This window comes from Macadamia integrifolia, unplaced genomic scaffold (assembly GCF_013358625.1).
Source record: "Macadamia integrifolia cultivar HAES 741 unplaced genomic scaffold, SCU_Mint_v3 scaffold693, whole genome shotgun sequence".
NCBI classification, from domain to species: domain Eukaryota; kingdom Viridiplantae; phylum Streptophyta; class Magnoliopsida; order Proteales; family Proteaceae; genus Macadamia; species Macadamia integrifolia.
Window position 1 is genome coordinate 104,126 of NW_024870516.1, and position 14,345 is coordinate 118,470.

At 37.7% G+C, this 14,345-nt stretch overlaps 1 protein-coding gene across 1 annotated transcript; it reads left to right on the forward strand.

The window, feature by feature from the left end:
* The first annotated feature begins 282 nt into the window (after nucleotides 1-282).
* LOC122069754 lies at nucleotides 283-12,799 on the forward strand. Its single transcript, XM_042633837.1, has 4 exons — nucleotides 283-690; nucleotides 2,092-2,169; nucleotides 2,266-2,350; nucleotides 12,615-12,799. The coding sequence occupies exons 1-4, from the start codon at nucleotides 388-390 to the stop codon at nucleotides 12,782-12,784; spliced, it is 636 nt and encodes a 211-aa protein (XP_042489771.1). The 5' UTR covers nucleotides 283-387; the 3' UTR covers nucleotides 12,785-12,799.
* Nucleotides 12,800-14,345: the final 1,546 nt, after the last annotated feature.

Below are 14,345 nucleotides of genomic sequence, written 5' to 3' on the forward strand. Positions count from 1 at the left end.
CTTAACCTAAATCGAAATCAACATAGATCAATTTCATCATTGATTCTTATTTTTAAAACCCTGATAATATGAAAAGTTCAACTATGAATCAACTAATTCACCAAAATGATTTCGTTTTTTACGATTTTAAATTGAAATATTCATGCAAGATCTCCCAAAATTGATTGGTTTTCAGATCAGATAGTCAATTCTAGGGTTCTTGAGACCAATTCTGAGTCAATCTGAATCGGAGTAGATAGAAACCGATTCTGCCACCAATTCCTGTTTTTAAAACACTGGTCACGTGACTTGCTCTGTCTCGTTTTTGTTGTTATTCTCTCTCTTCGGGAGAGACGGAGTCTCAGAGAGGAGAGAGAGAGAGAAAGAGAGAGAAACTAACCGTCACAAATGGCTATGTTAGCAGACGCTACAGCAGAGCTAGAGAGACGCCAAAAACGAATTCTCGAAAGGATAGGAGAACTAGAGCTTCATTTTTTGCCTGAGCATTTCTCAGCCGCGGTCTCTGTCTCTTCCGGCGATGAACAAAACTCCCTCACCGTATCGCGTCTCTCTGCCATCCTTAAAGCTAACGGTGTTGATGATTTCGTATTCAAGAGCGCTCCTTCAGACTACTACGATAGACCCATCGAGGCGAGAAGAGATATCCTCGGTGCTGCTTCCATAGACCATCTCTGCAAGAGCATCGTATTGGTAAATCTCCTTCCGTCGCTCCCATTCCCTCTGTAAAGATTTTCGTTCTTTCCTTCTCCTTGTTCTGGATTTCAATTGCATTACTAGTCTTTCAATTAATGATATAAAATTAGTCTATTCGGTTTGCGTGGGTTTCCATCTTTGGTTATGTTCCCTTTTTTCTTTAATTGCTTAATTACCCTCCTTTATATGATTTTAGTGAATAAAGATAGCTTATTTGGGTCATACTGTATTTACGCAGGATTAGTGGAGAAGCATTTGAATTCTTGTAAAGAGGTTTCCTGGTTGAAGTGGCTTTGTTAACCCTTGAATTGGCCGTAGTTATACTTTTCCATAACTGTCTAATAATTTAAATTGGGCATAACAGATGGTTGGACTATGACTTTGCAGTGTTCAGTTAAACTAGCTCAGTTCGGTGCCAACCCAAGCATAGCCTAGGCACTAAACTAAACCTGTAACCTGACCGAAACTACGGATCTGAGCCCAACTAGTTCGTAGTTTCCTTAACCGTAACAGAATCAATTTGGGGAGGATCCAACTCAGATTGTGTAACCTAGATTAAGTTTGATTAGATAATAATACGGCATAATTTATTTTGGTGGTTCAAATGTGATAGAGCTGTATTAGGAGGCATGAACTTAATAATGCAGTATTAGGAGATATGAACTAACATTTCTTACACTGGGAATGTTCATGTTTGTTAGTAGCTATTTTTTATTTTACTATTTGGCCAAATGTATTCGTGGAAAACACACATGTTAACATGCGCGTATGCACGCACACACAAACATATATGAGTGACATACATTTGTAGGCTTGGATGGGGTAGTGTCACTCACGACTTAATCTAATCTGACAGTTGTTAGGCTGGGTTTTTTTATTTCCAATCCTGATTCAGTGTCTGAAAATGGCAGCATAAATAGACTGTTGCGTTTGGTTGTTGGATCCAGATTGAGCCCAACATTGGAGAATAATAATTACTCTGGTATCAGAGAAGGCACTGGAAGTTTGGAAAATGGAATACTCATATTTAATGACCATTGAATTCATTTTTCTGAAAGTTTATCTCAGTCCTTGCATCATCATTTTACTGAGTAACTTTTAATCAAAGGCTGTATTTTAGTATATGGTGGTTAATCTATGATGGTGATCCAAAAAGAACTAACTTTTCTTCTCTTCAGTTGGTAGAAAGTGATCTGTGTTTGCCTGCACAAGGCAGTTAACGATGAGCTTCTTGACCTTTCTCTTTTGACACTAATACTGGAAATGTTGTGAATCTTCTAAACCCTTTAACTCCCAGATCAAGGTCTACTTCAGCTTATTTGTTTCTTAGTAACATTTCCTGTTAGGCGGTTTTGGCTTCTCTTGCTGTCTAACTCAGCTGATATTTTTCCTCCTCAGGTCAACACACAAGCTCATGCTAGTGTCACTGATTGTAGTGATCGAAATAATTCAAAGTACTATCTTGTGGTAGTGCAGGTACTTCCTTCTTTTCTCATAAAACTACTGTAGATGATATAGAGACCCGCCTAAATCATTGAATTCTCGGTCTTTTTTTTTTTTTTTTTTTTGCAGTATACTGCTCGGTTTAATGCTGAAGCTGTGAAAAATTTCTTGTACTCTCTCAACAATGGAAAGATACCAAAAAAGAAGTTCAACAGTAAGTTTTAAGAATTATCTATCCCAAATTAGATTTTATATATATATATATATATATATTTTTTTTTTTTTTAAAGCTACTACTTCACCCAATATATTTATATCGATATCATTTGAAGCTGTTGAACACATAGTTGCCAAGGCACCTAAGCGACCCAAGGTAGTGGAGAGGTGCCTAGGCAACAAGGCACCCTAGTGGTTCCCCCCCCCCCTGCCCAGCCCTTATTTCTAGTATAGACACATCATCAACATCATAAGTAAATTAACAGCCAATTAATGAAACCAGCAGTTATATAATTAACATCCATTGTAAGACTGACTGGTTGTTCACAACAAACTGGCAGTAAAAACCAGCAGTTCAATATAAATTGAACAAAAAAGATATTTCAGTAATGAAGTTCGATGATATTTGATATGTTGCATGGGATCAGAATTGATTTTAGCAAAGAATAGCAATATATTATAATGGTATAACTAGATACAACAGTGTAGCAAGGTTTAAGAATCAATGATCCATGTATTGCAAGCATTATAATTCTGTACACTGCCAAGTAAAAAGGTTAGGAAATGAATCTATATTTTATAACAAAAAATAATGATAATAATAATAATAAAAAAAAAAAAAAAAAAAACACAAAATAGCAAAAGGGGCCCCACCCAGCCACCTAGGTGGACCAAGGCAATGCCTAGATGGTCGCCTTACCTACATCCAATGAGGCAAGGCATTGCTTTGACACCCTGAAGGTGCCTGGACGCCTAGGTGACTCCTTGACAACTATGGCTGAACATTTCACCTTCCGTAGACTTTACAGTTTTATGTTACATGTATGTATTCTGTATCTTATGTACAAATTTACTTGCCTGCCCATTGTTCTTACTTATATAGCATGACAGTTTTGGAGTAATAACTCTTTACACAGGCCTTGTTTTGTTTAGACCATGAAATGTGTTTACTTCAGAACACAAGTGAAAAGAATATAGATACATGTCTACACAGAATAACAGATGTAGTTGGAAAGCTTTCTTTCTAAGGTGCTTCATCCTTTTTGTACATTTGTACAACATTGAGTTCTGAGGGGATTTGACCTTTAATTAATTTTCTTTTGAATTATGAATACAAATCCTCAGGATTGTTTTATTTTTTACATTATGCATAACTTGTCTTTCTAAATCAGGTTAACCTTGGGTGGATTTTATAATCTGACTGGGGATGCTTTTCCAGATAACATGACATACGTGCATTTTATGCTCTCGTAGAAGCAAGTTTAGGATATATTTCATAAGGGGAGTGTAGTTCTTATGATTTCCCAGAATAATGCTCTAGAAGTGGGAGCTGTAACTTGTTCCAAGCTCAAACCAAACCTGGGTTGGGAGGGAATTTTAAAATCTCAGTATGGCTTGAGCTATGCAATGACAACTAGACCGAACATTTCATTAAGCTGGGGTCATGGTGGGAATCCTGGCCCAGTCTGAACCCTGCCTTATGGGGTTATATGATATTAAAAGCTGAGATTAACGTTGAGAAAACATGTCCACTAAACCCAAAACAATTAACAATTTAGTGGAGTTTTATCTAAGTTTAGACTTTGGGTTCAGTTTAGAACGAACATATTGGATGGTCTGCATGTTGGTTGGGTTACAGATTGTCTGTTCAGTTCCTAGGATTGAACTTGTGTTGATGACCTACCTGCCCAAATTGCATCCCTAACAAGGGTTTGGAGCTCTCTCTCTCTCTCTCTCTCTATATATATATATATATATATATATATATATATGGAAAGCATTGCCTGAGTGATACAGTAGACATGGACGAAACCAAGGCTGTCAAAGTAATGTAGGGCTAGGATTGACAAAGCAACCTAATCCCAATGCTGCAGGATGCTCTCAGGGAACACACCAAAATCAAGCACAACAGAAATATAATAACAGATCATAGATCATATCAAAGGACAAAAACAGATCAAGGGTCAGGATATCGATCTCAGAATTATGGTTTTCGAAATTATATCATAACCAACTATGAAAGGGTATATTAGGTACTGAAATACTCTTAAAACAGATCCATAAACATGAAGAAATATCATAGGAAACAATAAAGATCAGAACTGCTCTGCCGATTTCAGGTTTAGATCTGCAAAGCCACTACAGGATAAAAACAAGGATATTTCTTGTATCTCACCAATCCCAGGTCAGAATGACCTGATTTTTGGATCGAAAGAGGTTCTTGTGGGGTGGATGGATCGACCAAAATCTCAACCCAAGCGGATGGCTCAAAGTGTCTCAGGTGTTAGGGAATCGATTAGGAAACTAACAGGAAAACAACTTTGAACCTCTGAGAAGTTGTAGATCTGTGTACCTGAGTGTATTGAGAGTGGAGTTGCAGTCCTTGAACACAAAAAAGAAGAAGATAATAAAGGAGAAAGAACCCCTCGAGCTTCCCACTGTAAAGGGTCAGTTTGATCAACACCAACTCCACCAGCCTTGATCAAACACAAAGCAATTCCCAGCAATGGAGAAGTAACAGTAGAAGCCATGGTTATAATTCTTCAAATTTTTGGCTTCTATGGAGCCTTTCATTATATTTATAGTGATAATGGGGAAGGGAATTACATCCTAACAACATATTCCAAAAAAGGAAACCAAATATTCTTCTAATACAATAGTTTCTAAAAAAAAAAAAAACTTTCAAAAAGGAAACTAACTAATGTCATGACTCAACTAGTAACTTTGACTCCTAAAAATAAAAATAAAACTTAAATTGAACCAACATGGTTCACTAACGAGCCAAACCAAATACTAATCCCTATGCAACCATAATACCCCCAATTTAGACCCATAAAAGTTGCAAGAATTACACTCAAAATCACATGGACTGAAGGCCTAACCCTAGCCCTATTCCTAATAAAACGAGCCTGGTTTGGTGAAGAATCTGCAACACAAAGTGTCACCTAAGCATCCTGGGCCACCTTTTTTTTTTTTTTTTTTTTAAATGGGGGAGCCTTGGTCGCCTAGGCCACTTTTTGGTGTCACCTTAGTTTTTGACCCCCTCGACCGCCTTTGTTCGCCTAGCGCTTTGACAACTATGGAGGAAACAAATGAATGAAATTACACTTATTTCTTGACTTTCATAGAGCTCATGAACAAACTTTTCAGTAAAGAATTCTTCCTTGGCAAATGAGCAGTTATGTTAGTTGAGTCTATTGATTGATAGTCATATACAGAATTGTTTATTTGCATTCTTATTTAGTAATCTTCATGTATTTTCTTACATTTGGCTTCGTTGTTCTACATCCCTTTATAGTTCCAAGATCAACCGGTGGGTCTTAACTTCAAAACCATTAAGTAGTCCTTCTACATGACCCTATCCTCAATTTCTGTTTTCAATGTTTGCCTGATAACTGTTAGTGCTCATTACTCTATCCACTTGTACAAACATTACAAACACCAAAAGTACTACTTAAATACATAAAGTATTTATAGATAAACATGCTAAATAAATATGGCTGGTCCTGGCACAGATGTGCTCTGGCATTAATTTTGGCATTTTAGTCTATTTGTTTCCTTATTCCTTGTGATTATCCATGAATTGCCATGTACAAGGACACTCCTTTCTGAGATTTAGTTTTTTCATGTCCAAAAAATGTCAATTCTTTTACTACAAAACTATCCACTTTGCCAACTTCTTTTTGTTGAACCTGCTTCAATTATTGTGAATTTATTTATTAATTGATCACATATGTTTTTTTGTCTAATAACTGTGTTTTAATATCAGTTTTTACTCATTAAAAAAAGAACTTACTTTACCATATATATTTCATTTGAAAGTTTTTTTTTGTATTTAATACTATTAACATTTCATTCACCTTAGCTTCTTATAGGTACATCCTTTCTAGAAAATATATAGCTTGAGAGCTAAATAGAGCAGAAAAGTGGAACCATGGCTTCAAAGATCAGTATCAGATCCTCCAAATTGCCCAATCTGGATCGGCATTGTTCCGGAGTGACCCAATCTGGGATTGTCTGGATTGCCCAATCCAGATTGGTGTCAAACGATCCAGATTATGATACCTTCTTTAAAATCTGGGGTGAAACTCGAGTGAAATAGTTTGACTGCTGATCACAGTTAGTCTGGATAAGTTTTGGTTGAATTGAGTTGAGTATATTATATCATCGTCAAAGTCAAAGTCAAACATCTAGAGGTGATCCAACCTCAGGCTCTAAAACCTAGTTTTGGGTCGCTGTGGGCGCACAATAATATGAGAAATACCTAAATTTAAGAATATAGTGGCAATTTCATGAATATGTTGAAGTTCAAGACCTTTGAAAAAAAGGGAAACAGTAACAAGGACTAATTGATAATTCAAGTTGAAGGGAGGGGTCTTCCTAGTATTTCAAAGTAAAGAATGGAATAATGCCAGTCAATTTAATAAAGGAGGGCTTACTTGCAAAAGTAGAATTAGGGTTTTATATGTATTTCGAAGAAGACCCTCTTCTTCATTCGATCCCTATAACCAGTGGAGGAGAGTTCTCTTGTCGGTGGAAGAGCTCTCTCAACTAGGGACCAATTGAACCGGGGTTTAGGAATAACTTTCCAATCCTTAGCCCTATTGAATACTCCCAAAAATAGGTTCAATAAACAGCAAGCAAGCTGGGAAGAATCTCTGCCATTAGAATCTTGCAGTAGAAGGAAAACCAGGTCATAACTTCCCTCCAGAACTCACAACCCTGGCAAGCTCTTATTTAAGATTCAGCGGTCTGAATTGCCCAGGGGTTTATGACTTCTCTACAAAATTTTACGTTGAAAGGGGAAGGGAAGAAGGAGATCAATCCCACCCTTTGAAGCTGCTACCATTCTCAGATCAGAATAGAACAGGGAGAACAATGGCAGTTTAGCAAGAAGAAGAAAGGGAAGATGGAAGAGGAAACAAGAAAAGAATAGGAAGAGTAAAGAAAGAAGTAAAGAGAAACAGGAGAGCTTACTCATGAGGGACTTGACTGAATCAAGAAATGGAAGAAATAACGAGGAGACAGGAAGAAGGTAGCCAACCAACAGACTTCCAGAGTAAACCATGAACTCATCAACCATTCATTCATATTCAAAATCTAATCTCTATCGTTGGTTTACATATGTATAAATAAGAAGAAATCTCAACTCAGAATAGAAACAGACTCAAACTAGGAAACTGGATAACTGAATCTCATATATATATATATATATATATCCTTCAAAAATAAAATAAAATATTACAAGGTTATCCCTTACCAATCCTTATTGAACCAAAATCCTGGGTGGGTTATGTTGGTTCATCTCAGTCTGGGTTTCTTGATCGGGTCATGGGTCCAGCCACGATAATGCTATTGCGTCAATTCTCCACCTCTAAAAAGAACTTGACTCCTTTGAGTTTGGATGAGGACCAAGAATGCCACTTGAAACAACTCACTAGAGGAGAAATGACCTTGCTGTCCGTTTAAGCTTGATGGTGTGAAGGCCGTTTGTGGGAAGAAGCTTCATCTCGAGCTCACCGTGCTTGAAGGAATAGATATTCTCATCCCACGATGTTGCACTTTTTTTATCAAACAACCATTATTGCTCAAGGATGTTGTGACAAACGTCTAAAGGTAGACTGTCAAATTGTGCCATATCTATCAACCCACCACTAGAATATGTGAGTAGACACCAATCATTGATTTGAGATTGGTGTGCATCAAGGCAACCTTGTAAGGGATGGGACATGGCTCTATCTTCAACTCGAGCTTACGAACGACATCTCTGTTATCAAACACAGATTGTCATTGCATTTCACTTTACTCTTAAAAATAATGTTGTGATGCCAATCATCCTCGTCAGAGTTCTTATGTGTGGCCAAAAGAGGACAAAGGACGTAGTAAAGTAGTTGTTGCTGTCCATCACTATCACTACCGTCGACCTCATTAGGTTCATGCTTTGCTTCAGGTAGACTATCTCTTTATTCCGTTGCTCTTTTGATGTCGTAGCCGTGAGATTTTCCTAATCAGGAAAAGTGACCAGATGATTAGGACAAAAAATGCCCGTACCCTTGCACGTAAAGCAATGTGTCTTAGCCCTTGGCTTCAAAGGTCTGTTAGGACCACGACCATGTGGTGAAGAATAGGTGCAGTTTGGCTATGAAGATGCCATAGAAGAACTGCTGACTTATGGCTTGTTGAGTGACTTCTCCAGTTGAAAAGGAAGGTTGCTCGCACTATCACGTTTGGAGAAGGTGTCTGGGAAGCTCCTCCAACTGTGAGGCTTCTTTAGAATTTATTCTACTTGACTACTTGTCTACTTGTATGGTATGCTCCATTGTAGACAGTCAACTAGAAGCCAATCAAGCATTGATTTGAGGGTGTAAGAGCTTTGAAACTATGCCACTAACTCCTCTTGGTCCCATTCAAAGTCAAACTTAGTGGCTAATTTATAGAATTTTGCCTCGTATTCCTCAATGGTCATAATGTTTTGTCCCAACTGAGCGAACTTAAGGTGTATACACTGCTTGTAGTCAGTAGGAAAAAATCGCCAGTTCATGGCCTCTCTCATTGTTACCCAAGTGTTTACCAAACCGATGCCTCGAGTTCGATTCTTCTATTGCTACTTGATCCATCAGACTTGAGCCGTACCCATAGTTCAATATTTCAGTGGTTTCACTGAAATCTCGCAACTTATTTTGGTTGCAACCTTAGTTAAAACAAAACTGGCCTCGACTCACCAAGAATACCAACTTTCGGTCAAGATTTCGGTTTTGATATCATTTTGACTGAAACCACACAATCCTTTAATTTAAATACCACATTTGGTTGATGTCGGTCGAGATTTCAATTGGTTTCAACTCTAGGTGCCAAACCCCCAATTTTTGTGATTTTTGGATAAATCACTTACAAATCTTGGTGGAACAATGTGTTGGAAATTAATGCAACATATCTACAGCGATGATTTTTTGTATTTTAGCTAGATTTGTCGAAGATTCAAACTTTGAGGTGTACCATTTTCCCTAAACATTAATTTAGCAAAAGAAGGGGGTCAATGTTTAGTGGTTGTGCTTCAATTTTGTATATGTTATACATCTTAGGCCGATCTACGACTTCACGAAGTATAGAACAAGGTACACTGTACACTGACTACCTAAGGTATGAAGCCAAATTAGGGTTTTTTTTATTTATTTATTAATATAATGTTTCCATTATGTTTAGAGATGTTTAATTAGGGTTTCCCTAAAGTTTTGAGCCAAAATATGGCCATTTGACCACTAAATGGGCTATCGAATCAAACGATCGGTTAAACCCATGATATTTTGGTGACCAAGGTTGAAATCTCGATTCCTAGTCGTACCTTCAATTTGGTTTCAAAATAAAAGATTCTTGTCCTCAATCAAACATACCATGGAAAGAATACCTCCAAGCTATGAATCCAACCAAGATATTGATTTGAATTATCATCCATGTAGAAATCGAGGACATCCAACTTTGTTCCTCTTTAAGCTCTATCGAGAGAATCGTCAAAAAGTCGTCTAACTCCATAGGTGGTGTTGCAACATGAGACGTGCCCTATGATATGGAATTGGAAGAATCTCCATATTGCATTGGGCTCTTTTCTTCTCCGAAGGTGCCAGTCAATTAATGAAAGTTCATAGGGATGCCATCAGAGTCAAAGAAAAGTAAATATGGAGTTGAGATTAACACTAGACCTCAATGATTTATTAGAATTCTTTAAGGTAATAATTCATTCTGTAGGATGGGACATGGTTGGTTCGTTTTCTTCCTTATTGGAGTTAACTCGATGAATAACCTCACTATTGGCCACCATGGCTAAGGTAAAGAGAAGGATGTTTGGCTCTGATACCAATTGATGTGACCTCATGTTCCAAAACCCAACTTTTGGGGAGCTATAGGCCCACAAGAACGAGAAATATCTCAATTTAAGAATACAATAGAAATTTCATAAATATGTTGAAGTTCGGGAACTTTTGTATAAAAAGGAACTAGTAACAAGGACAATTTAATAATTAAAGTTGAAGGGAGGGGTCTTACAGGTAGTTCAAAAACAAATTCCATTATGAAAGTCAATTAAAGAAAGGAGTGCTTACTTGCAAGTAGCCAAAAGTTTTATATGCTATTACCAAAACTCCCTCTCCTTCAACCTCCTAACCCCTATAACCCACAGAGTAGAGATCTCTTGCTGGTGGGAGAGCCCTCTCAATTAGGGACCAATCGAACCAGGGTTTCAGGAAACTTTTCAAGCCTCCTAATTGAATCCTCCCAAAAGTAGGTTCAATAAACAACAAGCAAGCTGGGAAGAATCGGCGACCAGAACATGGCAGTGGAAGGAAAACCAGGTCTGAACTTCCCTATAGAACTCACAAACCTGGCAGGCTTTCGGGTTCGGATTCAGCAGTCTGAATCGCCCAGGGGTTTATGACTTCTCTACAAAATTTTAAGTTGAAAGGGGAAGGGATGATCAATCCCACCCTTTGAAGCTGCAACTATTCCCAGAACAGAATAGAGCAGGGAAAACAATGGCAGTATGGCAAGAAGGAAAAAGGGAAGATGGAAGAGAAAAAAACAAGAAACAGGAAAGAAAAAAAGAATTGGATGAATAAAAGAAAGAAGTAAAGAGAAACAAAAGAGGTTTACAACTAAATCGAGCAATGGAAGAAATAACGAGGTGAGAGACTTGCACAGTTTTCCACAAATTCAACAACTATTCATTCATTCATATTTAAAATCTATTCTCCATCATTGGGTTACAAACGTATGAATAGGAAGAAATATGGAAAATTGAATCTCTTATGTACCTATGTCATACAAAATAAAGTCAGATAAAATATTACAAGTTTATCCCCTACCAATCCTTATTGGACCAAAATCCTGCTTGGGTTCTGGTTTGTCTCTGTCTGGATTTCCAGATTGGGTCATGCCGGTCCAGCCACGATAATGCCACTGCCTCAAGATGTGTGAGTTTTTAAACTATCAATGTCCTCAACATCTGAAAATATCTGTTGGTGTGTATAACTCAAACAAGGGCACATATATCAGTACAAAAGTCTCATAGGATTCTGCAATTCACACCAAGTATTGCATTTCGCTACGTTCTTCATCGATATGAGAGCCAAGATATCCGTTGCCGGGAGTCGTTAATAAGATTAGGATTTAGGATGACACACACCATGCCAAGGCAATTCATTGCATGTCTTGACCCTGAAAATTGAAATCTAGCATGTCCATATAGTTAATTTAAAACTTCAAAATATATAGCATATAAGTATCAGTCTGTAGAGAGTATTTTCTGGAAATTAATTTTTAGATACAGTATATTTTGATAAGAAATTATACTAGAAATATAGATATACTTACAATTCAAATATTATAAAGTTATCCCCTACCAACTCCTATTAGACCAAAATCCTGGTTGCGTTCTGGTTTATCTTGGTCTGGTTTCCAGATCAGGTCATGCCAGTCCAGTCATGATAATGCCACTAGATCAAGAGGTGTGAGTTGTCAAACTATCAGACAAAGGCATGTATATAAGTGCCAAAGGTCAGGGAAATTCATAGCTTGTCTACCCTGAGAATATATAGTGTATAAAATATAAATATCAGCCTGTGGAGGGTAATATATAGAAAGTAGAAATTAATTGTTTAGAGACAGCGTATGTTTATAAGAAGTTATACTAGAAATATAGATACTTAGAATACAAACCATAGTTGTCACATCGTCTAGGCAACCCAAGACATTGGAGGGGGCCTGGATGCAAGGCGATACCAACAAGGCTACCAAGGCGACCAAGGTACCTGGACGCATTGGTATTGTTTAGCCTAGCAACACCTTGACAACTATGATTCAATTATCATTGGATGAAAGAGTGAAGTTTCCAAGTTTTCCTTGAGTGTAGGCCTATGTCTGACATTTGTATGACATTTGTCTGATGATATCTTCCATTAAAGCAATGCCATGTTGCATCTCTTTAGCCCCTCTTGGCATGATCATTGTTAGTCTTGATGCCATCTTTTGTGAGCAGGAAAACCACCACATTTGAACCTCTCTGAGTTATAAACTTCATTGAACTTGATCATGGTTCCATTGTAATTTCTTCCCACTGATAAAGGAGTCATACTTCTGTTTGAAAATTTTAGTCTTTACATTCATTTATGGTCTCATATGAAGTCCCTCAAGAGTCAAGAGTCTGTTAAGTTTTAAAAGCCCTTCTATATTCTGAACCGGGAAGGTAATAAAAGTTTTAATTGTTGACACAGTGAGGCTTGCACCTGAGGATCAGTCAGCGAAGTTGACTGGATACGAGCACAATGCAGTGACATGTGTAGGCATGAAAACTGACATTCCGGTAATTAGAACCTGTCTTCTGTTAAAATTTCTTACTGCTTGGAATTTTTTTGATCTTCATGCTACATATTTTGCAGGATAAAACCAATATCTGTTGATGTGATTAGGACTAATAATTTTCATTATGATGGGATTTAAAAGACTCTCTCTCTCTCTCTCTCTCTCTCTCTCCTCTCTCTCTCTGGTTTGGGAGGTGGTGTCAAAATAATTGGTGCATCTCTATCTGCTTGAACTACTTACTCTTATTGACAAACTTCATTTAAACACTATATGTCATGTGATCATTTTGAAACTTAAATGACAGTCTTGCAACATTCACATGTCCATGCAACATGCTTCTGAGACACCACCACATGGGTGCCTTTCTTGCCTGATGTCCCATGGACACCCTGGCCTTGGTGTCTTCATTGCTTGGGTGTGATGCTCACCTAGTTTTCCTCAGTGGGGCCCCCCATTACTGGATAATAAATACGTGTTGGAGATCCCTATTTCTGGAAAACAGACTTCTATCTATTTGTAATGCAGTATGAAATTAAGTTCCAAGAAGGGAGGCTTGGTCCATGCTGAAGTAAACCTAAGTGTGCACTACAAGGTGAAGTCAGGTTTCAAGCCTGGCCAAGGGTGACAATGAGCCTATGATTCAGGACTGAGCCCAAGCAGATTATATCACTGGCTATCCATTCCCAGGGAAGTTCTCACTCCTACATACATGGCTTAAACAGAGAACCCCTTAAAACACTTGAATCTGTAGGCACCTAGTAGTTAATGTACATGGCACGAACTGAACTGCACCCAAACCTTAAAACAAATGGTAGAACACAAATTCGGACCAATCTGGTTACTAACTGGATCCCAAAATGGACCTGGATCCTAGTAAGCAGGGCCTGATCTACTCTGTAAGCAGGTAATTTTCTATTTCATCCCACCCAAAAGCTTTCAACTCCTCTATGTCCAAACACTGGCCATCTGATTCATTTTCTGGAACCTTTAGACCTGGAACTCTTCTTTAGATCTGAACTGATTGAGATGTTTTACAAGGAGAGTGGTTAGGATTGACCAGTGTAAACCATATTTACAGTATGAGCATGGGTCCTTTCACTCTGTGCAGATAATAATTTCAAGTTTATCATTTACTTTTGTAGCTTGTTAGCTGTCTTAATAGTTCATCCTTGAAACAAGAACATGAACCTCAAAAGCTTATACTTCACTAACTTCTTTTCACCAAATTTCACATAAATGTATGTATCATTATCGGGTGTAACTTTTCTCTCTGTGTTTAGACAAGTAATGAAATCATGAAGAATACATGATGCTACAAGGGAGGAAAAAAAAAAAAATATTATTAGATAAAACATTAAATTTAGTCAACGGCCATGTGCCACAAGTGCCTAGCTACCTAATGTTGACCCTCATCTGGTAGGGTTATGTAAAGGCATGTGTTAAAAAATTGTGTTTTTCCATGGACCACTACTGTAGCCCATCAGCCATTTATGCATTACAGGGGACCAACCCCTCATGGCCAATGGCCCAATGTACACAAAAAAAAAGTCAAATAGGAAATCATCTCTTCCGATCGACTCCAGAGGCCAAAAAGATATAATATAAGCAGTGAAATTTTTGTAAAGCACACAGTTGAAATTATG